The sequence below is a fragment of the Solanum verrucosum genome, unplaced genomic scaffold (genome assembly GCF_900185275.1).
Source record: "Solanum verrucosum unplaced genomic scaffold, falcon-dt-bn FXZP01000182.1, whole genome shotgun sequence".
Lineage (NCBI taxonomy): Eukaryota > Viridiplantae > Streptophyta > Magnoliopsida > Solanales > Solanaceae > Solanum > Solanum verrucosum.
This window is the reverse complement of record NW_026020378.1, coordinates 5,856,819-5,884,167: the sequence shown is the minus strand read 5'-3', so window position 1 is coordinate 5,884,167 and position 27,349 is coordinate 5,856,819. Positions and strand designations below refer to the sequence as shown.

At 35.1% G+C, this 27,349-nt stretch overlaps 4 protein-coding genes and 1 pseudogene across 6 annotated transcripts in view; 2 read left to right on the top strand and 3 right to left on the bottom strand.

The window, feature by feature from the left end:
* Nucleotides 1-2,240, top strand: part of LOC125838847 (protein TIC236, chloroplastic) — a 62,944-nt gene extending 60,704 nt beyond the window's left edge. The window contains exon 24 of the mRNA XM_049517877.1: nt 1,826-2,240. Coding sequence (XP_049373834.1) covers nt 1,826-1,972 — 147 coding nt within the window. The 3' untranslated portion in view covers nt 1,973-2,240. The remainder of the gene's footprint in view (nt 1-1,825) is intronic.
* Nucleotides 2,241-3,342: 1,102 nt separating this feature from the next.
* The window catches only part of LOC125838794 (psbP domain-containing protein 5, chloroplastic), a 222,491-nt gene continuing 198,484 nt past the window's right edge, over nt 3,343-27,349 (bottom strand). Inside the window, exons 2-12 of one of the 2 annotated variants that reach the window (XM_049517831.1) lie at nt 13,311-13,403; nt 13,063-13,220; nt 10,997-11,105; nt 10,349-10,398; nt 10,001-10,068; nt 9,814-9,912; nt 8,490-8,549; nt 8,301-8,363; nt 8,165-8,219; nt 5,081-5,130; nt 3,343-3,865 (exon numbers count right to left, since the gene is read on the bottom strand). In XM_049517831.1, coding sequence (XP_049373788.1) covers nt 3,767-3,865; nt 5,081-5,130; nt 8,165-8,219; nt 8,301-8,363; nt 8,490-8,549; nt 9,814-9,912; nt 10,001-10,068; nt 10,349-10,398; nt 10,997-11,105; nt 13,063-13,220; nt 13,311-13,387 — 888 coding nt within the window. In that variant the 5' untranslated portion in view covers nt 13,388-13,403 and the 3' untranslated portion in view covers nt 3,343-3,766. Of the gene's footprint in view, nt 3,866-5,080; nt 5,131-8,164; nt 8,220-8,300; nt 8,364-8,489; nt 8,550-9,813; nt 9,913-10,000; nt 10,069-10,348; nt 10,399-10,996; nt 11,106-13,062; nt 13,221-13,310; nt 13,461-27,349 lie in introns of those variants that run through there. The other variant, XM_049517830.1, reaches the window with a different exon arrangement.
* Nucleotides 6,215-8,115, bottom strand: LOC125838800 (uncharacterized; annotated as a pseudogene).
* LOC125838802 (uncharacterized) lies at nt 15,845-20,147 on the top strand. The gene is made up of 4 exons (XM_049517837.1): nt 15,845-16,078; nt 18,008-18,113; nt 19,474-19,622; nt 19,714-20,147. The coding sequence occupies exons 1-4, from the start codon at nt 15,938-15,940 to the stop codon at nt 19,807-19,809; spliced, it is 492 nt and encodes a 163-aa protein (XP_049373794.1). The 5' UTR covers nt 15,845-15,937; the 3' UTR covers nt 19,810-20,147.
* On the bottom strand, nt 21,311-25,735 carry LOC125838798 (uncharacterized). 2 transcript variants are annotated; one of them, XR_007443609.1, is made up of 9 exons: nt 25,648-25,712; nt 25,462-25,545; nt 24,197-24,277; nt 23,770-23,909; nt 23,549-23,663; nt 23,398-23,473; nt 22,024-22,086; nt 21,455-21,935; nt 21,311-21,360 (listed from the first exon to the last, which is right to left on the bottom strand). XR_007443609.1 is itself a non-coding variant. In XM_049517835.1 (8 exons), exons 1-8 carry the CDS (start codon nt 25,707-25,709, stop codon nt 21,864-21,866), a joined length of 693 nt encoding a protein of 230 aa, XP_049373792.1. In that variant the 5' UTR covers nt 25,710-25,735; the 3' UTR covers nt 21,311-21,863. The 2 variants fall into 2 exon arrangements, 1 of the variants encoding a protein (XP_049373792.1); XM_049517835.1 differs by having other exon boundaries at nt 21,311-21,935; nt 25,648-25,735.

Below are 27,349 nucleotides of genomic sequence, written 5' to 3'. Positions count from 1 at the left end.
TTTTGTCACGAAAGATGAAAAAGAGAATTTTGGTGTGATTTGTTTTCTGTGAAGTGCAGTTGTGTAAGCCCTAGCATAACCTGTCTTGGAAAAACTACAAGTTCTTTTTTCCATTGAGTTAGCAATGGATACAGAGAATAATCTTATACCCAACCTTCAAAAAGATGCAATTGAGAAAACCCTGTCCCTGTCCATGTCCTTATCTTTGTTTCTTAGAAATATTTTACCGTAGCCAAAACCATACCATGTCTTGTACTGTATTTGTAAACATAGTACTACATCATCTTTATTAAAAGAAAAACAAGCATATTATACTTCATAGAGAGAGAGAGAGAAAAAATGTGTCAAAGTGGTTAGATTCCATGTTGTTAGATAGGTCAAATAGGTGTTCGTAGCCCTGCCCCTTTTCACCTGCTTGCATAATTTGGTGGGTTATGTTCTTGTACACTTACCAAGAAAAATACGCTACGTGTATTCAGTAAACCTCCTATTGTGTCCTTTACTGGTACTATGAAGCTAGTAAAAGTGAAAAATTATGGTTACTCATGTTATAACATCTCAGCACTGTGATAAGGTACGTAACAATCAATCCAGATGCACTTCCCTGTAATGGGTCTAGCTCCTTCTTACTCCGCATCACCCTCCTGCTGATTTCTTCTCCCCACCATTACCTTCTTCTGGCCTTTTCTCCAGCATCAAAAGAACTACTGCCAAGTCACCGCCTCCAGCCATGTCGTCATGGACTACTACTGGACATCTTTTGCTTTATTCATGTCTAGTAGCCACCTCCTAAAATTTGAACCTGCATATAAGATTCCACGACCTTAACCTCCCTGCCCGGCACTGATCATCTCTTTTCAAATCTACAAAATGGGAGCATGAGTTCAGGGGTGGGAAGTTAAGGGAGAGGAGGGCATTAGCAGGGGGTTTTTGCAATTTGGGCACACAAGTACTAAGATATGGTCTAGGAAACTGGCATAGGAGGAGGGTTAAGGAGGAGCTTATGCAGGGTAGATGTTGCGACAAAGCAAGACATGGTTCCGCCAAGGTTAGGGTAAATGGTGCTTGAAAAGGAGAGAGAAAAGCTTCAGGAAGGGATATTAGTGTTGGAAGTAGCGCCTACAAGTGGGTATCCACTGTGGTTGCTTCATTGGGTGTAGAGTGGTGGCCCAGAGGAGATCAGAGAAATCAATGGAGCATGAAAGCGGAGCCCATGGTGACTTGGGAGATGGTACATCATACCCGTTCAATAATTTGTCATTAGAAGTATGTGTCGTAGATATATATTCCCTATGTCCCAATTTACATGACTTACTTTCCTTTTTAGTCAGTCCCAAAAAGAATGACACATTTCTATATTAAATAACAATTTAACTTTAAAATATTATTTTACCCTTAATGAAATGATTTATGGCCACACAAATATCTGTCACTTATTTTAAATCACAAATTTCAAAAGTCTTCCTTTCTTTCTTAAACTCCGTGCCAAATCAAATTAATTCATATAAAACGGGACGGAGGGAGTAATAGTTAAGACGCATGGGGCACTGTTAACATGCACAATAGTTTGGTGCAGTATCAAGGCATTCCTACGGATGATGTATCAGAAAATTGTCGGGCCAATGTCATTTTCCAGTTGAATTATACCACCTAGTAAATGTTAGTGTTTATTTTACAGTGTAGCGACAAAGGAACAGAGAACAGTATAGCTCAGTGCTAGACACGATTTATCTGCAACCTTCTATTTAGTCATACTGCAGTTTTATGTTTGATTATTTCTTGCCCATTTATCAGTAACCAAAGGCTTTTCATCTCTGTTTTCCAGGCCTCTGTCGTGAGGCAGATGAAGGACTCTGAGATGGCAATGCAATGGACCTTGATATATCAGCTGACAAGCCGGCTCCGGGTGCTTTTACAGTCTACTCCATCCAAACGTCTTCTATTCGAATATTCAACAACATCACAAGACTAAGCTAAGGTTTTCGACAGTGTACATATTTTATTCTTTCTATAGGAGCCTAGGTGTCTAGAACAACCCCCCCCCCCCCCCCCAAAACCATCCTCTACCTGTCAGCCACCAGAGAACTAGGAAAGGAGACCTCATTGCTGCACCTGGATGGTGTTAATTAGTTGTAAATTCCATTATTCTTTGCACAAAAAGAAGGAATAAATGAGCATGTTTATAGGTTATTATTACTCTTGGTTCAAATATATGCAAGATTACTGTTATCTGTTTGTTCTTCCCTAGGTATTTTTAGTTGAAGGACGTAAACAGCTGCATCTCTTTACTGATCCCTAAGCAATTTTTCCTTGTTCAATTTTCTGGTGAGGGCAGAACTTTTGGGTTCAAGAAAAGTAACTGCACCCAAGACAATAACCCCCACCCCTCCTCTTCTGTTTTTGCTGTCACTATGAATGAGAACAATTCCCCTGTTTGAATTCAACAGTCATTGAAACCAACACGAATGCTTCATGTAAACTTTAGCATAAATTTTGAAGCATCCATAAAATTAGAATATCCTTCAAATTAAGCTTGTACGTATGCTGATATAATTTGGGCTTGCTAACTATTTTAATATACAAAGTGATTGAAATTTGGAATCTAGACTAAATTCACATATAAATATTAATAGTATGTATGGAATCAGATGATGTTCAGTTACATTCCGCTTAACTGAAATACTTACTGGCATGATTGGCATACAAAAGTTGGAGCACGTCTGACTTGACTAATTGGAAGTTGCTTATGAAAGAGCATTTTAAGCATAAAAAATAATTTTATGAATAAACAGTAGAAGGTTGAAATGTATGATGATGCAAATTTTATTTTAAAATGCTCTTGGAGATATTTATTAGAAAGTATCCTTAAAGAATGACTAACAATTGAAGTTGAATTGAGGGGCAATGAAAAGTATTTTCAAGATCACCAGATATTAGGGATAAATTAGTGAACTTTTCACAATTTTGGTTATAAGCACTTTTGGTGTCTCGCTTAGCGCATAAATGAAGTACTTGTGAATTGATTTAACTAGCTTGTAAACTTATCCAAAACACCTAATTGTGTGTTTCATGATATGCATACATAGTAAACTCAAAAGTAATTTAGATTAGTGCACCATATCAACCACCATCCCAAACTACCAGCTCTCGACTGAGTTGCAAGAGCAACTTCTAATTTATTATGAGCCCAAACGATGGATTCAATAAGTTCTTGCTAGTTACCACGTCCGTTTAATAGAAACATTAAACCCTTCCCCTAAAAGTTTTTAGTCTATGTGCTACATTTGTTTTGCTGAAACTAATAGCAGGAGTGGCTTTGCCAAAGCGCAGACTGAAGAAAAGTGTATTCAAGCACACAAGCAGTTCATTTTTTTTCAAAATATATTGTCATTTCAGAGAAACATAATGATTACATAGACTAGGTCTTCCCATCCAAACTGCTACTGCATTCTACAGAAAAATCATGCCTGGAGATGATCTATTGTCAAGCAAAGAGACCCTAAGAGAATTTGTAGTAATCACTGCACCAAAAATTGCAATGTTGTCTCACAAACGTATAGCAGCTGCATTGGCATTTGACACAAGGATCATGTCAAAATTGCTTAGCACACATCTGGTTGCAAGTTCGAGCTCAGCTTGATACTATTTTCCTTATCAAATAAAAAAGAAATGCAATGTTGTTTCTCATTTGCTAACCACATTTGGATCTCTGACTCCTTGCTATCTGGAGACAAAATGTTAATCCTAACCACACCTTGAAATGCAATCACCAAAACCTCCACGGATCCTTGTACGGTGGGACATAGCTTTCCGTAGGAGGAAGAAGTCGGAAAGATGCCACTGTCTTTTCTAAGGAGGGTCCCATCTGCATAATAAAGACTATGTAATGAATTTCGCAGTATAGCATAAATATTGGAGGGGGGTGGAAAAGAAAAAGGTGAAAGGAGTTTTCTAAGATGGGATTTTAGTTGTTGCATATAGTAAAACCTTGTCATGCCAAAAGTGTGCACCTAAAAAGAAGAAATGTAGAATTTTAATTCAGAAGTCAGAATCTATTGCCTTCTCTTTGCGTGTGTGTTAACAAATAGGCTTTGAGCCTAACACATCCCCAAATGTTAGCTCACGAGGGGAGAAATGTCCAAGACTGTATATAAGGAGACCACAACTCATTCATTCAACCAATGGGAGATTGACACTCCCTCACACGCCCAGGACTGGACAACTCGAGCATGTATAATATACCACAGGGGTCCAACATTGAGAAACACCAACAAGGATCGAAAGGTTTGACATAGATATCATGTTAAGAAATGTAATTTGGAACTAACTCAACCCCAAAAGCTAACTCACGAGGGGAGGACTATGTAAGACTAAATAATGAGACCACAACCCATTCCTCAACAAATGTGGAACTTGACAGTGTGAACATATGTGCTTTTTTTAGTCAGGTCAAGAAAACATAATCTTATGAACAGGGACCCTTGGCGCAATGGTTAAAGTTGTTTCCGTGTAACACAGGCATTACGAGATTTGCGTCTTGCATAAATACAAGGTAAGGCTATGTATAATAGACTTAATGTGGTTTGGCCCTTGCCCAGACCCCGCGCATATTGGGAGTTTAGTGCACTGAATTGCTGTCTTTATGATAGAATCTTATGCCTCCATGTAAAAAAAAAAAACTTATGCATCCATGTTGTTTAAAAGAAACAATAAATTGATCCGGTAAAACAAGAAGGCTTCAGTGATGTAGATCATCACAAAAAGAAATGCCTTTCATTGAATCTTATAAGGGAACGTACAAACAATATCTATAGATTGCACTGTGCCCTTGATGACTCAAACTTTGTGGTCTAATCACCACCTGAACTTCTTATATTTCTTCAGCATTTTCAATGAAATACAGAAAGGAGCAAATATTTCATCTGCTTCAATGATCAGGTTCATGTATGGCTACTTGTAATGCTATCAAGTATGTAAGGGTGATGTTGGAGTACTGTACAACTAAGTAATATAGCCATTATGTGATATTATAAGTTCTTGATAAATTTCTAAAGGAAAATCACAAGATAGAACCACTTACTTTTTCCCATTGCTTGCCAAGAGTGGAAGCGCTAAGAGTATACAAATAACCTGAAATGACAAGCATTCTCCAATAAGCTAACCAGCAAACCTACTGAGAGTATTTCAATATAAGCTCGTCAGTTGTCAGGTTACTATGTCAATATATGAATATGCTGATGCGCCCCCAGAACATGGTTTAAGTGCCAAAGGTTGAGAGACTTGGGACATAGGTCAAGGTTCGATCCCTGCATCATCCGAACTAAGCACAGTATTTAAGTGGAGAAGGGTAGAGAACCGGACCCATTATCGCAAGTTTTGAAGGCTTCAATTGGTTCTAAGGGTTGAGCCCAGCGATTTCTCAGTCATCAAGAAAAAATGTGATGCAATTACTAAGACGCGTCTTCTAATTACTATGTCAATATCTTATGTAGGAATATGCTGATGCAATTACTAAAGCACATCACTTTGGTTAAAGGTACAACATACATAGAAAACAGTTTTAAGACCAGAATGACAATATATTCTTAATTTTTTTAATTCAAGATATAAGATATGCACCTCATAAATTCATGTGTGTGCAGAAATATGTACACCCAAAAGATAGGTCATTGTCCTCAATATGTTTTTACATAGGATTCTTTTATTCTTGGCCAAAGACCAAAAATCTGTAAACATTAAAGCAAGAATAGTCTGTATAGTGCAATGAAGCATAACTACCCTCATACCAACCCAACAATATATGCTTGAGGAATAATGATCAGTCATGTCCAAGAAACCAGATCAAACCAGAAACACCTTTCTATGCCACCTTTTAAAATCCTTCTTGAGTGTCAACTGAAAATCTTAAAGAGTTGTTTGGTTACAAAGATAAGTGATTACAATCCCAGGATAAAATCTGGAATTAATTTATCCCGCATTTGGTAGAACTTCTAATTCCGGGATTGTTTATACCACAATTGTGGTATTATTTATACCCCACTCTATGTGGGATAACATCCCCAAATCAGTAACAATCCCAGGATAAAATAACAAAAAGACACATTTGCCTATCTCCAAAACTGTTCTCCCAAAGTCTGTTAAGAAAACCAAGATTAAAATTGGAAATAAAGGTTTATCCAAGTTGATATAGTTCATACCAAACAATAGCAACATACTAGTGAAATACCACAAAGTGAGGTCTCGAGAGGGTAGAGTGTACGCAGATCTTACCCCTACCTCGTGGAGGAAGAGAGGTTGTTTTCGGAATACCCTCGGCTCAAGTGAAGCAAAACAAAGTAGTAATGAAAAGGAAAAACGGCAGTGAAGAAAACATGGCAACTAATAAAACTCAATACACTGAAAATGTAAAATGAAAGAGAGGCATTAACAGTAAGCTAGATACAGTTGAATGAATAATTCCAATTCCTCTATTCGCCAAAGAACAGCCCCCCAAATAGCCGAGCATTCAAAAATAGAGTGTAGTTGCAAGATACCAGCAGCCACACAACAGAAAAAGAAAAAGAAAAACCTTATATAGCATTGTTTTAGAATTGCAACTACTCAAGCTAATCATCAAGGATATCGCAATCATCTGCATCTGAAGATTGAGACAAGCATCATTTTGCTTCATGTATCCTGTTTTCCCCTGAATCGTCATCTGAAGTATCAGAAACAACTATGGGAGAGAATTTGGAACCAAGCAGATGATCTTGGTTGTCCAGCTGATTCTTTAGCCTACACAAAACCTGGGCAGCTTCAGCCTTAGCTGACATAGCTTCCTTGACCCTAATGTCAGCATTAAACCTGGCCATAACGGCGGCATTATGGATAGACTCAGAAGCAATGGTAGCAGCGGCAACCAACTGTTTAGACAAATGGGGGTTGGTTTCAATGGTGTTATTAGCATGATTGGGAGTAACATAGAAGAAAGTGAAATTAGGGTTAGAACAACGAGGGCACACATAACCAGGGGAGGAGGAAGCAACATCAGGGACGCAAGAGAGGTGTGAGATAGAGGGGCATTTTAAGCATAGAAAACGGAGGTGAGGCGGAGGAGGTTTGTGGAGGAAGACATCGAAACAGATGGGACAGAAGGAACCGGGGTGGGTGTCAAGTACACAGGCGGTGCAAAGATGGCGAGGGAGACCTCTGTAGGGGAGAAGATGGAGGGTAAAGGGGTGAGTGGCGGCACAAACCGCACATTGGCGGACGGAAACACCATGAGATGGCTGCTTCTCCTCCTGGTGCAACATCAGAACATCTATCCCTGGGGCCTATAGGGATCTCACATTTATTTATACTGATAGATTTAGGTAACTTGTTGAGATTCTAAGTATCCAACCCCCTCCTTTGCTCTCTTATGTTCTCTGCATGCATTCATGACTGATTGAAATAGATACATATTTCCTTTTTTACTTGGAAATTCTGAAATATCGCACAAATTTACTCCTATTATCTGCACCAACCACTTCTCTTCTCTCTACCTATCTTGTCCCCTATTGTAGATTCTATCAATAAAAGTATATTCACTAGGAATCCCGTCATTATTTAATCCTCATATTATAATCCCAGTATAACTTGCTTACAAACCAAACCAAAAGGAATAGATTTTTAGTACCCATTGTTCCCTTTTATGTGACACTCTTTTTTATATTCTCTTTTTAGTATGTTTCCAGAAGAATGACACTTTTATATATTTAGAAACAACTTAAATTTTAACTTCTTAGTTTACCCTTAATAACATGATTTAATGGCCATAAAAATGCCATGGAATGTATAAGACCACAAGTTCAAAAGTATGTCTTTCTTTCTTTCATAAACTCCGCCTAGTCAAATAGGTTTACATGAAATAAAACGGAGGGAGTACTCTAAATCATGAGTAATAAGTCAGCACATAAGATGAACTTCTCCACCTGAAGAATGCTAAGCTAATGAAACAATTATTTCATAAATATTGCATTAACTAGCTAAAGGAGAAACTAGCAAGTTTATGGTTTTAAATACCACAGTTACATCCCAAAAGGGAAAAGTACCTCCTATTAACAAAATACACTTCTATTTTCACCAAAAGATCATGCGTGCGAAAAGTAAAATATGATAATCACTAACTAAAAGTCAATTTTACCATCTCGTTCAGCTGTTGAAGCAACATAGTGGCGGAAAAGATTCGGTTCTTGAGCCTGCATATTACAACATGAAATATGAGAATCGTAGAAAGTCATTCAGGATATAGATTTTTTTAAATTAAAGAGGAAACTTACTGCTGCTTTCGTTGGTGATTTCCGAACAAGGTAGTCATAGTACCAATAGGACTCACCATCAATCTAATTTGTTATAAAAAGAGAACAGCTGACTGAGTGCATGTCGAACACAAAGTGGGCCCAAGAACTCATAAATAATAATTCATGAAAATGTATAACACAGTTACACACAAGTGAAAAGATACTCACTACAGAAGCATGTGCATCAAGAAGTGAACTTTCTGCCAATCGCTGTGTTGAGGTTACACGCTGTAGAAACATATGAAAATGTTACCTCACACAGATATCATGTTGGATTTATCTTGAAAGTCATGCAAAAGAAAAGGATAAAGAATGGGCTGTGCAATTCAGGAAGTTTTATAAGGCAGTCGGTGGAAGAATATATGCAATGATCCAACCAATGTGCCATCTGCATAAGAGTTTATGTAACCGAATCTCTCACGAGAAATTTTGGGATGCATGAACAACTTAATTGGTTTCGCTAGGTGATCAGTTCAAAATTGCTACTCCCTCCCGTCCCAATTTATATGAGTTAGTTTGACTTGGCACGGAGTTTAAAAAAGAAAGAAATACTTTTGAAACATCTGGTCTAAAATAAGTGATAGATGTTTGTGTGGCTATAAATAATTTCATTAAGGATAAAATGGCATTTTAAAGTTAAATTATTATGAACTATAGAAATGTGTCACTCTTTCTGGGACCGACTAAAAAGGAAAGTTAGTCATATAAATTGGGACAGAGAGAGTATCATTTATTCTCAAACCGAACAATCTATAAGTTACACATTGTATTGGCAAAGAAGAAGAAGAAACTGAAAATCTGATGAACTAGTAAAGCATATTCTAACAAACAGCTGGGGGTTGATATGCAAACCAAAAACCACATCATATACTGCTAGACTCAATTATGTATATGCTACCTCTAGAGACACAGAGTCAAATTTGGAGAAGGACTATAGAGTAAACTACATACCAAGATCTGTAACATAAGCAATGGTGTCAGTGAGCCGTGAGCCACTCAACAGGAACAAAGTACACAAATATTTAATTGTGAAGAAGAAGAAGTAGTTTAGAATTTTCGTTGTTTTAAAATGAGAGGAAATCCCTCTATTTATAGACAACAAAGGATAGCGTGAACAAATGTTTATTGTGCCTTATCGGAAATGTTACAACTATTTGGAAAAGTTGCAACCCTTCGGAAAGGTCACAACCTTTCATAAAAGTCACAAAAGTTGCAACTCTTCAATAGAGTCGCAACTTTTCATAAAAGTCGCACCTCTTCTTTAAAGTCGTAACTCTTCATAAAAGTCACAACTTTTCATAAAAGTCACAACTCTTCATTAAAGTCGCAACTCTTCATTAAAAGTCGCAATTCTTCATAAAAGTCACAACTTTTCATGAAAGGGAAAGGCTAGTTTTGGAAATAAATAAATTTAAAAGGGAATTCTGGTGTGTGGTGGCGCCACGTAGGCGGGCCTAAGGTTTTCTTTTATATATATATATGATATGATTACCAAAGCAGATTTATCCGACAAAACAGAATCAGCAACATCCTTTGCACTCCATGTACTTTTCTCCTTTGACTTCAAGAACTGTGAGTTGGGAGGACCTATCTGAACAAACATATTGCATTAAGTCTCAAAGAAAGAACAGAAACATGGTCAAAATTAGCAAGAATCAATTCAGGAGCAGACCAATTACCGAAACAGAAATGATGAGATTATCAATGATGTCAACTCGTTCAGACACAATGCGAAGGCGTGCATCAGCTGCATGATATGTCAACACATGAAAAAAAATCATTAAATCAAAAATAAAAAGCATATTTTTAAAGGTTGTGACTCAAGTGTTGTTTTTCCTTTTTTGGGATAACTGAAGTATGTATAAGTAGACTATAATAGGGCAACGGTGCTCAGAGACACTTGCCGCGCGGTTGGGACTTTTACCTAGTTCAGTGACTTCCCTAACATCCAACCAGAATACCAAATGATTATAGTATATTTTTAGTATCTCCTCCTTTGAAACGGGAGACAAGATACACCGACTTACGTGATAGTGGCGCAGCTGATGAATAACGCTCCGGTTTTCTGGTTTCCACCCTTCAAATAGATAAAAGAGTGAGGTTCCTACAATTAAGGATGCAGTGCATGAAAATAGAGGTTTTCTTTCATATGGTGAAAACTACGTGGACAGTTCATTTGCATAGTAATAAATAAAACCACAAGAAAAAACAAATCCACAATGGTTGTTAAGGGAGCTGCAGATACTGTGTCCATGGAAGCCGTACTATACAGAACAGAAGTGGATTTGGACATCAAATGGATACAGATTTTTTGGCAAGTGAAAAACAACTGGAAGTTCTCACTTGCGTGATGAGATCTTAAAAGCTGAATACAGGGATAGGATTTCAATAGAGTGTATCCCCAAAGTCCCCTGGGACTATCCAAATGTACAGAAGGATTTGAATGTGTACTTCAGCAACTTGTTTTTTTCTTCCAAAGTTTGATGACAAATACATTAGAATTTCAAAGGTCTAGGCTTCTTTGGTCTAAAATTATCACGCCCATTGTTTCTGAGTATGAAATTACATAAGAAACCAACAACACCAGCTAAATGATTTTCTTTTCTTTTTTCAATTTCAAAGAAACATGACAAATGGAAAGCAGACAAGGACCTAGTAACAAAGCTATTGCTTACCATTTGAAGACGAACTTCTTAGATGGCATTTCAATAGGATACAAGTAGGAATAGGCATTTATGTCATCAACAGACGAACCCATTTTCAACTCTTCTTCAGCAGTTAAACCTGCATATAGCCAAGAAAATCTCTCTTCACTAAACCTAAAAACAATTAGAAAGCTGCAATACAATATTACAATATTTTCCCTTGAAACAGGGATCTCTACATTAAGCTAAGTATATGGATAAAAATTCAACTATATTCATACATAAAATCATGCTGCCCCAATCCACCTATGTAATACACTTCAATCCCAGATGAATTCAGTTGCCAAAGACATGTATTTTAACTATCTACTTAAATTTTCAAGATTTAACCATCCGAAGGTTCCACTTTCAGCGACGACAATCTATACGACGCAACTATTGAATATACTTCTGGAAAAAGCAGTAGCTACTGCTTTGCAATTCACAAGTATTTAAACTTAGAGGACAAATGGAAGGAAGTACCTAATTGCACCAATTTGAGAGTTCACAGGGCCGATGAGTCCAAAATGTTTAATTGGGCTAACTTGTATTTAAAAATTTAAGACAGTGGGGCATAATTTTCAGAACAATATCTTGTTAAATGATGTACTTAATCCATATCACTGAGAAAGCAGCAAGGAGCCCTCCCCAGCAAGTTCTTTCACTTAGTTTTTAAGTGGAAGAAAGACAATATACCCTTCAGCTAAGCTGCTCGGACTCTCCAAAAATGTTGCCGCACCCGTGTCGGATCCTCCAAAAATGCACTACTTTTTCAAGGATCCGACACTTACTTGGGACATTTTTGAAGAGTCTGAGCAACATAGCCCTTCAGCATCACTATTGTTTCACCTGTTGCTGTTAAAAAGACTCATCATTCTTCCATTTACCAGAAAAAGAAATTATATATAATTTCAATCAACTAGGAGATGACCTAGTGTAATTTTCAGCATATGAATGTAACTGTCTGACTTGGATGTCCAGATAACATCCACATACCCAGCATTGATTTTGAATCAGCTGCAATATTTATATCATTCCTTCCTCTCCAACACTCCGCCACCTTTCATCTTGATTCATTTTAAGGTAGTCTATCTAACTAGGAAATGCCAATGCTACACTTTATCACTCATTTCCCTTCCTTCCCATCCATGACATCCAATGATAGACTAAAGGTTTATCTGCAGTAACAAGATTTAGGGTGAAACGCTATTCGCTGAGTCCTAATTACATGACTGACTTTCGTGCTTAGTCCATCCAGATATACTTGACCACTTCCTAAACTAAAAACCATATTGTTTTCTCCTTTATCCAGATTATTCTAATAACCATTCTAAGCATGCATGTTTAAGTTATTATCATAAGACTGTCCCATTATTTAAGGATTTTCTCCCTCCAACTGTTCAAACAAAATTAAACTAGTATAATTGCTTACACTTTCAAACATGGTTGACATCTCCTTGACTAACTACTCCACTTTTTAACATTTCAAAATATTATACTAAACACTTTAATATGTAACTAATCTTTATCATTTGTCTGATACTATTACTATATTGAGAGTCAACTACTCGCTCCATCCGCTTTTAATCTTTTACTAGTCCACTATACTAGAAATAGATATCCACTTTTACTTGTCCAGTTAGGAAAACTGCGAGATAATTTATCACTTATTATTAACTATTAGTCAAAGGGTGATATAGTAAAATTGGCATTCCATATATTGTTCCTTGAGGGTTATGTCAAGTTACTCAAGTCAATAGCGGACAAGTAAAAATGGACAAAGAGAGTATATCTTTTGTATGACCATAATCCATTTTACTTGTAAATCTAGCTACCGCCAAAAGGGTCTAACTTATTGGGACAGGGAGAGAGTTCAATAATGACAATAACTAATAAGTGACTTCAAATGACAATGCTGATATTCATCTTATCACTAACATTACAAAACTGAAACAGCAGCAGAGATAAGGTAAAAATAAATTCACAGAAACAACCCCACCCCCAAATTGAAATTATACTCAAAGACACCCAAAAATGCAAACTTTACAGCTTTTTACCTGAAAATGGGAAAATTAGAGAGAGTGAAGAGGAAAGAGCAATGAAGGTCAAGTCCCTTCTGGAAACCCCATATTGGGTAGTGGGTTCTTTGTAAAACTCTGAACATACCCTGAATTTCCCACATTTTTTTTGGTTCCACAGAATCTTGCTCTGCTTTCTACAAGAAACAAAACAAAAAAAAAATGAAATCTTTTTGTTAGAGATAAATAAGAAATAAAGAAAATAGTATGAAAAGAAAGAGGAATACTTTAAGGGAGTTGAAAGGATAGAAGGATTAGATGAAGAAGGCAATGGAGGAGATGAGAGAAGAGCTGTTGCTGCCATGGTTAGACTCTTTTTTGGATTTAGCTCATATCCTCAAATCCAAAAAAACAAAGTGATCTTTTTCTACTGAGTTTCAGTTGTAATAAATAGAATATAATTTCATTTTTGTTTAGTTGATGGACAACTTATATTAAAAAAAAAATCTTTTATTTTCCACTCAGCATGTGTTAGGAAATATTTTCTTAAATCTGAAAAAAAAAGTTTTTTATTTATTTTATTGTATTTGCTAAAAGTAAAAAAAAACATTATCTTAAAAGAATTTGAGCATAATCTAAACATACTATGATGTAAATGTGAAGGATAAGGAGTGGGAGCGAGTGTGAGTATAAGGTGTTTTAAAAGATGAAGAGGACGCAATAAATATAAAATGTCAATGGTAAAATTAGATTTCTCTATTTTTATTAGAAAAATTATTTTTTTTCGTTTCTAATATACTTATTTTATTAAAAGAAAATATTTTTCTTTTATAATTATTCAAGTAAAATATTTACTATTTATTCAAATTTATAAAAATTACATACGTTAATGTATTTTTGGATAATACAATTTGATATATCATGAAGCAATGTATATGTATATTGAGTATTTTATAAATATTATTTTTCTAAATTAGTATGCGCATAATATTTGTTTAGATGATATTCTTGAGTGTATATTTTTTTGCCGCCTGTGTATTCTACGTAGCTGTCTGGATTTTTTTTCTTTCACAAAATTCAAAACATAAATGCATCTAATGAAGCATAGAAGGATCTAACAATAGCACCAAAATACTTGGTATTAAATATTAAAGTTTGATTTGTTTCTTTTAAAAATGTTGATTATTCATTATAAATTATAATTAAAATATGCATGATTTAGAATGATAAATTAGTGTAGTCTACGTCAAGATTGTGATGGATTTATAATAATTATGATCAATTTAATTACCTCGAAAAGGGAAAAAAAACTTGAAGGTAAAGGCATATAATGAAACATGAGAAAAAATATGTTTATTCAAGTTGCTCTAATCAGGAAAATTGTAGTTTAAATTGAGATAATTAGTTTTTATTCCTATTAGAATTGATTTTAATTTGAGATAATTATATTAATCGAGTAAATTTTGAATTAGACTAATAAATTTATAGTTACTTGTAAGTTAAAACCTTTAAAATTGAATAGACTTTTAGATATCTATTCTTGCAATTATGCGACTCCAGTTGTATTGCTATAAATCTTGCATTATATTATTATTATCATCATTTTGAAGAATTTCTTTCGATGATAATTTTTTAAAGAAAGAAGAAGAAGTTAACAATATCTAAGCTAGGTTTTAAGATTAAAAGTTAAATGGGATCACTAGTTTTTACTTTATTATCTATATTATATTTAATTTTTTTATAATATTAATTTACACTTAATATTGACAAAGTTCAAATAAAACATTGTTTCTCCTCTCCTTCTTGGCTTTCGAAAATAGGGTTTTGGATTATTTTTTTCAAATTTCAAATATTTGAAGTTGTATTTGAATTTTTTCGGATAGCACTAATTCTCAAATAAAATAGGGAAAAATATGAAAAAGTGAATAATTTTCATAACAACGAGCTAGAAAATTTGAAAATGTCATTAGTTGGACTAAAAGTGCAGTATTTTTTTAGGATAAATTACAGAAATCCACCTTTTAGTTTACTTATTACCATTATCCCCTATAAGTTTTACAAATCTCCAAAATCCCTCATTTTCACGCATCAGATTAGTGTATCTCGCGCATCAGATTAATGTATCAGCGCATCAGATTAGTGTATCTCGCGTATCAGATTAGTGTATCATGTATAAAATGCAATGTATCTTACTTAACGATTAATGTATCTCGCGCATCAGATTAATGTATCAGCACTTATATTATTGTATCCGTTTGAGGGATTTATGTAATTATAAACTTTTAAGGAATAGATTATGATTTTGCCTTAAAAAGATGTGATTTCTGTAATTTGCCTCTTTTTTTTTATAACTAAGAATGAAAGAGTATATATGTATAAACTAATCCAGAAAATTATTTAAATTAAGAAAACTCAACCTCTAAGGGTTCTTTGCAAGAATATTATAGGATTACAATTTGGAATTAAAATCAAAAATAGAACCGAATAATTTATTTTATTTTTATATGAGAAAAATTATAATAAAATTTTAATATAAAACTAATGTTGTTATAACTAATATCTCTAATTTAACATAGAATAAATTCAATACAAAATTTAAACAGGAACAACCGATCTAGTACCTTAAAACAAACGATGACAAAGGTCAAATCAATAACATATCTAGTACATAGACGTTAACCCTACCTTTTTATGGAGAGACTATTCCAAAGGTCAATCAAGTATAATAAAATAAGATAAGGGGTTAATTTAAAACTTCCAAATTTAGAAGGGATGATTTAGCAATAAGAGAGAGCTCCACACAAGGAAGTGTAGAATACTCTTAAGCAGCAGAGCTAGTGTCAAGATTTGCGGAAGAGAGAGAGAGGCGTCACTTTCTTGATCTCAAAGCAGCAAAGAATTTTGAGAGGCGAAAATGGAGGAATTAAGCAGTGCTTTGAATTCCCATATGGACCAAATGGCAGATCTTGTTGAGAAATTCTCTGCAGAGATGAGGTCTAGTCTTAGACCAGCATATGACAACTTCATAGGATTCTTCCACGCCATTGACTGGACGGTATTGCCAATTCGACCTTTTTTTTTCCCCTTATCCAGCTTCTGAACTTGGTAGAAATCAGATTTTGTTAGGACCCTGTTATTATTTTTGTGAAATTTTTATACCTCGACTTATCTTGTTGTGCCTTGTACTCTGTTTCTGCAGTATTTTACATTTTTTTGTGTTGTCCGGTATTGATTTTTATAGCAATGTCTGTGTTGTATGTCATTGTGGTGTTGTTCTTTTCTTTGTTTGTTTGTTTGTTTGGGTGGATGGGGGTGTTGTGTTGAGCTTAAATGGTGAAACGTGGTTAGTGGGGATTCATATCCCAACCTGTTTGGGATTGAGGATTAGTAGTTGTTGTTTTGTTTGGGGCAGCTGGAAAGGGAAGGGTTGTGTGTGTGTGTTGAGCTTAACCGGTGAAACATGGTTAGTGAGGATTCATATCCGAGCTTGTTTGGGATTGAGGCTTCATAGTTGTTGTTTTGTTTTGGGAGCAGTGGGGGTGGGGGGATGGCTTGTACTAGGGAAAACGGAGGGTCAGGCCAATTATCTAATTGCAGAACGTATGGTAACATTGAAATGTTGTACATTCTAACATTCATGTCTCCTAGAATTACATATACTTTGGTAGATAAACCATATTTTCTAAGAACTAAGCTATGTAGTTTTATATGTGAAAAATTTTCCGCAGGCTTATCTTGCTCTGCTTTGGACTTGGTTCATGTACTGTTTTGCATTTTTTCTGTGAAGTTCCTGCTATTATTGTATATGATTTCTTTTGGGGCAAGAGAGGGATAGCCTAGTGGAATTGGAAATTTCCATCTACCTCCAACCATGAGATTAGAGGCTTGAGTCACCAAAGGAGCTGAATGGGGAAGCCTTTCTTTGGTTCTTAGCCAGAGGTTTTGTGGGTGGGGTTTATTGTATCACAATTCACGAAAAACATCAAGGCGATTTCTTCCTTCTCTCTAAGCCTAGTGTCGTTTTTTACTTTTAAGTAGTAGGTTTCAGCAGAACATTTAGCTCGCGATTTTTAAATATATTAGTACCGATTCAATCAAATTGGATCAGTGTTAGAAGGACACCATCTATATAAGGAGCCTTATCAGTTGAAGAGAGGTAGAACTCTCCTATCCTCGTAAAATTGTGTATTGAAATAAAACATCTTTCTAAATTCCACTTTTCTTTCTTTAATTATGATAGGATGATCTGTAGTTGGTTTAGAATGTTAAAAATCCCATCATATGTGATTGCTGAAGTTTAAAGATTTTTCTTGGATAAAGGCCAGGCAAGGCAAATTGTTGGCAAGATGTACTGTGTTAATGCTCGGCTAGGCAAACCTTCTAAAGAAAATTCTTTGGCTGTCGGTTCAATTGTAATTTGCCTAAGTAGTATTTTGCTACCTCGGTACTACAGTCACCCAGAGTTGGTTATATGTTCCTTTCTCTCCGTTGCAATCTTGTTATCTCTTCCTCTACTATATGGTCCTTACTCCTTAGTTCCAATCATGTTATGCCTCTTTGTTTTTTTCATTTTACTCACTTTTTGAATTTGCTTTTCGTCCTCCACTTTTGAAACTAAAGATGAGAAAGAGGGTCTAAGATCTCTACTTGATCCTTAAGGGGAATGATATCATATGGCATGTGGTTGATGCTGCCAGCTGTCTAATGCAATACTAGGAGAATTTTAGAAAGAAGTTAGAGCTCTATGTTAGCATTTGCTTGCTAATTGAAATTGTAATGTTTAAAGGAGATAATGTATTCATCATTGCATACATCATTCCCTTACCAAAATATATTTGTTATTATTAAAAAATTTGAGCAAGAGGTATCATTGGCTAACAAAAGATGTGATTTGAGCTTGTCAAACATGAGAGTTTTGCATTTTAACTAAAGACAAATTTATTTGGCTGTCTTGCTTATTAATGATTTTCCTTTCTTTATGTAGGAACCTTGGTTGGTAGGTCTTCTTTCATTTCACGCCGTGTTTCTTCTAGTATGTATTGTGTCTCGGAAGAACATCAATTTCCAGATGTTTTTGTTCCTTTTTGCACGTAAGTTCACCGCTATTTGCAGTTATCCAGTTTCTGATATTTCTTGATATTTTTTCATGAAGTTAAGTGTTGTATTAAATTGGCATCAGGAGATGCAAAGTAAGTACACAATAAATCATGGTCAAACTCCTAATACAACAACTTCCTCTACTAGACCAGGGAGTTTAACCGGAAAGCAAAAGTACGGTTTTAAACCACTGATAGGGAGCTCATGAAATAAAGGGGAATAACATCATTTACAGGGTATAAGATTGCTCCAACTGAAGAGGTTCAATAGGCAAAAGGATTTTAGTCTACAGTTAGGAGTTGAGATGCCATTAAAAAATCTGAGATTCATCTCTTTCCAAAGACTCCAAAAAATACATGCTGGGTTTTCTTGATTGTACTGTCAACTTTCCATAGGCATCAATTTTCAACTGCATCTTTGATGGGCTCCAATTAATTGCAAAAACTGAAGGGAACATGTTTTAAAGATCAGTGACCACTGAAGAATGTAGGATTTAGGAACAAGTGGTTAACTGATTCTAGGCTGTTCTGACACATGTAGCATGCTGGATACAATTTTCTAGATTTGCAGAAGAGTTCAGGTGATAAACGGCCTAAAGAGTTATGCCTGCTCCCATAACAATTTCTTCCTATAAGTGCTTGCCACCAAATGACAAGAAGTAGGATAATTTTGTCTCCATGAAGTGAGAAGGGAAGGGGGTAAATATACCCTTCAACTTTGCAATTTAGAGCAGATATACCCCCTTGTTAAACATGTGGTGCATATATACCTCTGCCGTCTAACAAATGATGCATTATTTACCCTTTTTGTTAACAAACCTATATTTACTGAATTAAAAAAAATTCTAAAGTTGGTTTTTTAATTCCAAAAATGTCACGTGGCTTTAAAAATTACTTTATCCATTTTTTACCCCTTTTTCGTTAGAAATGTCCTCAGTAGACAACTTCAAAAGCTCAATGACATAATACAGTTCCGGAATAACCTGTCTGAACTTTCTACATGGATTGCTAGGCTTCCCCTTTCACAATGACACATAGAACTTATGTTTTAGGAAGAAAGCTAAACTTTCGACATTACTCTATTTTGTCTTCATGGTTTTCTATGTTTTGGGTTTAGCAGACTACATATGTCTTAGTTTTCAGATTGAAAAATTCATATTGTTGAGCTTAATGAAAGCATAAGTTTTTAGGCTGTTAAGTAGCAGGTACTATATTCCGTATGCTAGTAGCTTTGTGTTGTGAAACTGAAGTGATGACATCTTTCTAGCTTGCATGTTAGAAGTTTGATCTTTTCCATTGCAGTGTATGAGAATGTCCCTCTTTCCTCACTTTTTTTAGTTACCTTATGATACAGTGGGAGGAGTGTATGGTGCTGAGAGGCTTAATCGCATATTAGCTGCGAACTGGAAAAGCTTTGCGCGCCAGAATTACTTTGATTCACATGGCATTTTTCTTTCCACACTCTGGTCTGGGCCTCTGTTGGTTATTGCGATAATAATCTTGGTGAGTATCTTTGGTCATTCGGCTCTCTTTGTTTTCGTCATTTCTGTTGTTTTTCACTCGCTAATCTGCTTTACACCTTTCTTCTTTGCAGGTTAATACCCTCTTTTCATTATGCTACCTGATTGTGAGGTGGAAAAAAGCTGAACTTAGACACCGGGCAAGACTAGCTAGCAACAAGGAGGATTAACAACATATACATTTGCTTCTCTGCTACGACTAAAGCTGGGGGGGAATGCGGCTTATGCGACATCTTACTACATTCTCTCCCTACACCAACTGGTGAAGAGAATTCTTTAACACTCGGTTACATTAAGGATTTCTTTCGCATGAACTTTTTCCTGATGTGTTTAACATAGTTTTTGTTCAAATTATCTATCTTTGTAGAGGTGAAATCAGCATAGCCTTTCTTGCTTTTATACCCCGCCTGAGAAACGTTGCCCAGCTTTCATTTAATCTTGCAATGTTAGATCTTTGAATTTCTTATATCAAGATTCAATTGAGTCTCTGAAAGAAGTCTCCTGTGAAGTATTTGCTCTCTTTTTACATTGCCTAGATTATACTGTTGAAACTCATCGTGGTCCACTCCATGTTACAAACTATACATGTTTCTTCCCATTTTCTCATCATCAGTTTAATTCTGTTACTATTTGAAAATACAAGGATAGTGTGTCTATGAAACAGCCTTGGGTCAGTGGATGCACATTTAACGATCAAAGAGTAAACTATTCCAATCTTATAGTTTTCGTTGAGCTTCTCAATTAGTTTTTGTAGGATGTCCCCAGAGGCTGACTTAGGAACATTGTTTGTGATTGTCGCCATCCCAATGTTAGCAGTGGCGGATAGGAAGTAGGAACGCATACTATGTAAATAGCGTAAAAACATTTTCTTTTATACATACATAAAACTTTGAATCCCGTTGACATAAGATAAATACAGACTCAAATTCCAGATGTGACATTTTTTTTTAACTTCTTTGAGTCTCCTTGTTAGAATACTAAGCTCATTCACTAGCAGCCTCGGCCTCAGCATCAGGAATTGGTACAACAGCATTTAATATTTCAGGATGAAAAACAGAGACCTTCAAGCTTAGCATGTGCAGCCTGAAAACATTTTTAATGTATAAGCTCTATGCATCTGTCAAACTAATACATAGGAAGGACATTCCTTCCTCATCAAAGTACCCAATATCTGCACTATGGATTGTTGAAATTGCCTTGTGTGCACCCATATTTTCCCTAATTGTCCAGGAGGAAGAGGCTTCAGTTTATCAACTCTTAACTATTTGAGCTTCCATTCCCTGGAACTATAAGTCCCTGTTGATCCTGTTTTCTGCAGCCTACATATTGATTCTCTCTGATGAGACAATCTCACAGGTTTCTGTTATACCATATCCGTAAACAACAACAACGCGAGGACATCTTATTGCATTCATCCATTAACTTCCTTCCCTAAAGGTGCAGCACCAGATCCAACATGCTTCAATGAAGTTAAATTATGCTTCACCACAGGATTCTTTGCGAATGCTAAACCATCTGAGAAACAATCCATAAATGTGTCACCCTGTACCTATCAATATAATCATTTCCAAATCAAACTTATCCATAGACACAACAGTATTACCCTTCTGCAACTGTGAATACATAAAATTAACAGGACCAAACACATGAAACATAGGCAACACAACAGAATGCTGCAATGTCACTTCGCTCTATCCCACAGTTGTCGCAATTCATGTACCCTGCTTTATCAACTAGATCATTAAATGTTGCAACGCTCAAATTAGAATTTTTCTGGTGACAGAAAAGCAAACTACACAATTTAAACCCATTGACCTTATCAAGCAATTCAGGAACAGTGATAATAAGCCTGGGTTTCAATCTTTAACTTGCTTGGAAAATTCTGAAAACTGTATACATAGGATTATCAGTTATAGTGATTGAATCTATGGTAATAACATCGAAGAAACAAAGAAGAAATTGGATAGACTTGGGAGCTAAAATAAGAACGGCATCATTTTTGTTGATACCCAGAGGCCAGTTAGTGAAGAAGTCAGAAGAGATTCTGGATACCATGGACTAGAACCCAGAAAAAGTATTGGTTTACAGATTCAGCATCAAGGGATGATTTTCCAGGAAGAGGTGGTGTTACTGAATGGAAAAGAAACTATAGAAAGATTTTGATATATTCTGGGGGGAACACTAAATCCATAGCCATATACTCTTGTCAAAACCTGCATAGGATTTATATCCGTCTCCTATTATCAACTCGTTTTCGCTTGGATGGTTCTTCTAAATGGTCCGCACTGGATTGTATCTAAAGAAGAACAGATCAAATTGTCAAAAAAAATAAACAAGCAAATCTAAAATCCATGATCGCAAGTCAAAAGACTAATGATTGTTACCTTATTTAGTTTATCTCTGACCAGCTTAACAGTTTGATTCATAGATTGTGAAGGAAAGTATTCCTGACATCATTACCAAAGTGGAGAAGAAACAGTCATTCGACAGAAATTCAAAACCAAGTGTTGTGAACTTGCATGCAGTAAGCAAAACTCACGCACATAGAGTTCATACAAGAGTTGCAAAGAAAAGTTGAAACCAGGTAAAAAGGGGGTTCTACAACTAGAACTTTAGATGTGGTGGCCTGACTGAACTGAAGAACGGAATAATCATTTTTAAGAGAATTTCTTATCTCTAGGTTCATTCCCCTCTCTTCTGTAAGGGGCTCTTTGTTGTTCCTCCTCATGTCTATAAGTAGAATGAGAAAGGAGCAAATACTAAACGGAAAATGTATTATCTCTTAGGTAAATTACCAATTGAGCCTTTCTGCCGATAATTTGTTGCACAAGAACTGGAAGGGGAGAATAAAAGAAAAGAAGATGAGGCAGAACAAGAATAGTTGGCACCGTTCATGACCCTCACTAGCTAAACAAGCATTAAATTAACCCCAAAATGATGGGATCCAAGCTCCAGCCAGCTGGGCAGGCTTACCCATACTTTTTTGATAACCATGGTGTCCAGCGTAGCTTGCGCACACTACCAATTCCATGGGATACGTCTACTAAAGGCTAAGACAAATGGAAGAAATCACCAATTGTTTTTGTCTCCGCTGAGATTTGAACCTGAGATATGGTTCTCCTCTCACTTCATTGACCATTAGGCTTACCCATATAACGCGCAACCACATACCCAATCTAGATAATCCTGAGTCCTCTCCCTGATACCAACTCTGTGAGCCCCAAGGCTTAACTCACGGGCGTGAGTTCGGATCAACCAATGAAAGTTCCTAATTTTTGCAATCCCAGCACTCACTACTGACCTCATTTAGTGGTAATTCTTCAACTAGCATTAAAAAAAAATTGATTTTTATGTTTATTTGAAGTCATTTCAATCCTTGACAGAAAATTCTACCCCTTGAAACCTGTCTACAGCTTCTAATTTGCCAAGAACACAGCACAAAATTGATTTTTCTCCCTTTCATCATTCTTCTTCCCTTTGCTAATCCACCAATGACAAGCGAACAAAGGGATGCTAAGTCTCCTAGTTTACCAAAAAATAATGTCTCCTAGTTTCACAACCTATGGAGATCTGCCAAAAATTTATAGATAACATTTATAACCGTCAGGCACTCAACATTGCAGAGAAATGATTATCTGGCAACCAACCCCCTGCTTCATAATATGACTATTGAATCTGATACTAATGTTAATATCAGTTGCCAAAAGTCAAAATCATATTGAGGTATAAATGCAATACTTTTGTTACCTATGACTAACCTTGTCTGAAGAAACCATTGTTATGGGAGAACACTGCATGTCATGAACAGAATTACACTGAGAACTCGAGCTCTGCCTACAATGAAAATGTTTTTACTTTATTTTGATAAATAAAATTCAAAAGTCAATTCAGAGCATTTTATTTAACTACCTATTATTAGAGCCAATTGATTGTGTGGTAGAATTCAACTGGGCTGGAGAGGGAGTTATTGAGGGCCCACCAATCATATCTGGCCGATATGTGGCAGATCCTTTCGACCTTCCAGCTGAAAGGACATCAACTCCAAAATAAGAAACTAGGGGTCTACAAAATAAAGGCAGAATTTTTCTCGTTGGACAAGGTAATTTCTAACTTTGTGACAAGGTACTTACGGTTTAATCGTGCTAAAACCTCCTTTCTCCTTGCTTCTAACTTCTCCTTCGTCTCGTGCAGACTCTCAAATTGAGGTGCATAAGAAACCTGTAGTTTTTTTCCTAGGAAAACAGACTCGTCCAGTTTCCTTTTGGCAAATCTGGATAGCGAATATGTAAGCATAACTCACGAAGCAATATAAAAACAAATGTGCATGTATATGGAGAATTGCATGGAAATCATCGTCCAGAAAATAAAGCTATGCTGGACCAGTTCCTTCAAAAAAATTCTATTGTGTTATAAGGGTATTGGAGTCCTTTAGCAATACGCAAATCTTGCCCTTTCCCTTAGCAGTTTAATGAGATCTTTCACAACACTATAAAAGAAAATACCAATATTCATTAACATCTCTAGATATAACGGTTATGATCTGAACATTGTAATCACCTGGCATTGTCAACCCGGCAAAACCTGATCCAGAAGACGTCTGTAAATGGCTCACAATCTTCAGCATCCATTGGTTTACATCTAAGAAACCAGAAGAACAGTAATGATGAAGGTAACACACTAGAAGACATTATTGACACTACCAACTTCATCTTTAAATTGTGCATCGCTAAGTACAATCACCATCCTAAGTTTATTTGTAAAGAAAAAAGCCAACAATTACAAGATGCAAGGAACATATTAGTTCAGCAAGCAGATATATAGGTATCCCCTCTGCCATCCCCCCCTCAGCCCAAATGAAACAAAAAAAAATAGAGAACAAAGAGCAAAATGCAGTATTAGTCCCTCTATTATCTTTGTGTGTACTTTTTCAACTCTTTCATTTTGAAAAGGATTTCTTATTTTATTCTTAGACCTTCCATTTTTAACCTTCAATTTTCGAATATAGAAAAATTGATCTAAGTTTTAGATGGAACTAGCTGAGCTAACATCATTGTAAAATTTTACATGACATGCTCTTTGGAAACAAAAGGCACGGTTAAGTTGAGTTATTATGTATATAAAGATGAAAACAAGCCAAAAGGTTTTAAAATACGAGTACATCTCCAATTACTTGCAAAAGGTCTAGGGAAGACAAAGATGAAAACATGGAATACTCTAACTTCAGTAATATGATGGGCCATTTGGAAGGAAAGGAATGCAAGGATTTTTGTAAGCAAATCAGAATCTGTAGTTTGTTTTTTGGTTTCTCACCCAATCTCCGGTACCCGCTTTGGGACCTGACTAATCCAGATTCGCATTGAAAAGTCCCACATAGAGGATAAATCGCTCCCTACCAGAGGCAACTCCATACACTGGGCTCAAACTCGAGACCGTAGTTCAACCTTTGGTGGTCAGAATTTGTAGTTTGTCCTAAGTAAAGATGTTTATCCTAACTGTTTTTTGGTGTAACATGACAATTGCAAATGATACTGAGGTCATGGTAGATTTTTTGAGCTCACTACACTAAATTCCCCACAGCACCAGAAGGTGCTGCACATTAATACAGTACCCTTTAACATCAAAAAGAAATACTTAAAGCTTCATCCATTTTTACTTATTCAATATTGACTTGGACAGGAGAAACAAATCGAATGACAAATAAAAGTGGATTTTTTTTTTTTTCAGAGTACAGTGGACAAGTAAAAATGCGGAGAGTAAGTATTTTGAAGAAACCCATGCACAACAATGGATTGTGTTAAGAGAAATTAGGAGAAAAGCCATACTCTTCAATTTCTCCGTAAGTGGAGAATAGTTGAGAGAGCTGATCACCACAACCCAACGCCGGAACATTCCTCACAATCAAATATCTGCAACAACGTTAGTAAAAAACCTAAATCGTGAAATTATCAAATAAATTTGAATTCGTAATTTAGAAGACGGAGATAAAACTGTGGTTGACGAAAACGAACTTGGATTCATCGCAAACAGTGTAAACACGGACTGCAGGAGGCTCGTCTTTGTATCGAGGCATTGCACAATTCACCTTCGCTTTGTGAAATTCAACCTTTGTCCTAATTATGTACCACATATCGAATCTTCCATTTTTTTTATATAATTTTAAATTATTAATTATTATAATTTACAATATTTGTTGGTGTAATTTTTAAATAATATGTGTTACTCCTTCACTCAATTTACGTGACATTTATAAAATTTTGAGAGACAATATAAGTTGTTTAATTATTATAATTTATAGTTTTTTTTTATGTAATTTTTAAATATTTATCTGAACATGCAAAGTGTGGAGGTTCAAGTCTCATGCAAGGCATCATATTGAAAATAAATTAGCATTCTCAACAAGAGAGCTCAAATTGAATCAATATATGAAATGTTGATTTTAGAACAATCATATTTAGAGTTTAGATCTCTACTATAAATCGACTTGATTATTGTCATTACAAACAAAAGGCAGACATATAATTTTTAGGGGTGAACGTTCAATATTCTCAAAGTTCAATTTCAATAATTAAAAGTGAATATTAAATACCAAACATTTAAAATTCGTTCGGATACAGTAAATTAAATTATCAAACTTCAATACAATGAATTTGAATTCAATTTAATTTTCAATGACATAAACATGTAAAAGGAGAAAAATAACTAATACTATATTTTTTGAACAACTTTCACATAGCAAACATAAAAATCATATTTGTATGTTATAACTATAGTTTGCATAATTGCGCTCCATATCAAATTTTATGTTTGTTATAGAGCTTTTGATTTGTATAATTCGCTAGATACATCCAATTTTATACAAATTGTTCAGTTTTGTATAAATTCATTTATACATTGTAATTTGTATAATAAAATCTGTATTTGTATAATTATAAGTGTATAGGACGAAAATATATGTATTTGTATTTGTATATATACTTTACTCTCGCTTTATACAAGCACAAACACATTTTATACCGAAATGTACAAAATGACTAATTGTATACCGAAAATGGCTAAATGTATACCGAATAAGATGTCAAAAAAATGGGATATTTGCTGCGAATTACAAATAAAATAACTATGGCTATAATATTTAATTTGAATTAATAATTTGTTATTTCATACAATTTTCCCATATTTTTTTCCTCACTTATTAAGTGATCTTTTGGTCTTTTTTTTATTTTAGTCCAAAATAAATGTTTTTAAAAAAACATAATTAAGAAGGAATTAACTTTATTTTTCTAAATCTATCCTTAATCACTTGGTTTTTTGTGTTACGAAAGGGAACACGTCCTTTTTTGTTGAGAATATCTCATTTTATTGTGCATCAAATCTTGAGTGAGCAACAACAGCTAAAAATATATACAAATTAATGAGATTGATATTTAGATGATCTTTTGAAAAATTAAAAATAAAAAAATCATTAAAATAAATATTTGATAAAAATAGTAACCTTTCGAGATAATGGAAACAATATCAAAGTACTTGTGAACCAAATATATTATATGGAATCAAAACCTTTAAAACATCATTGATTGTTGAAATCTAGCACAATCAAATAAATAATTTAAAGGTTAAGCAATTATTGCAATAATTTCAAGAGTAAACTAAACTTCTAATTTCACCTCTTTGATTTATAAAATCAAGAATATGATGAAGATAGAGACGTAA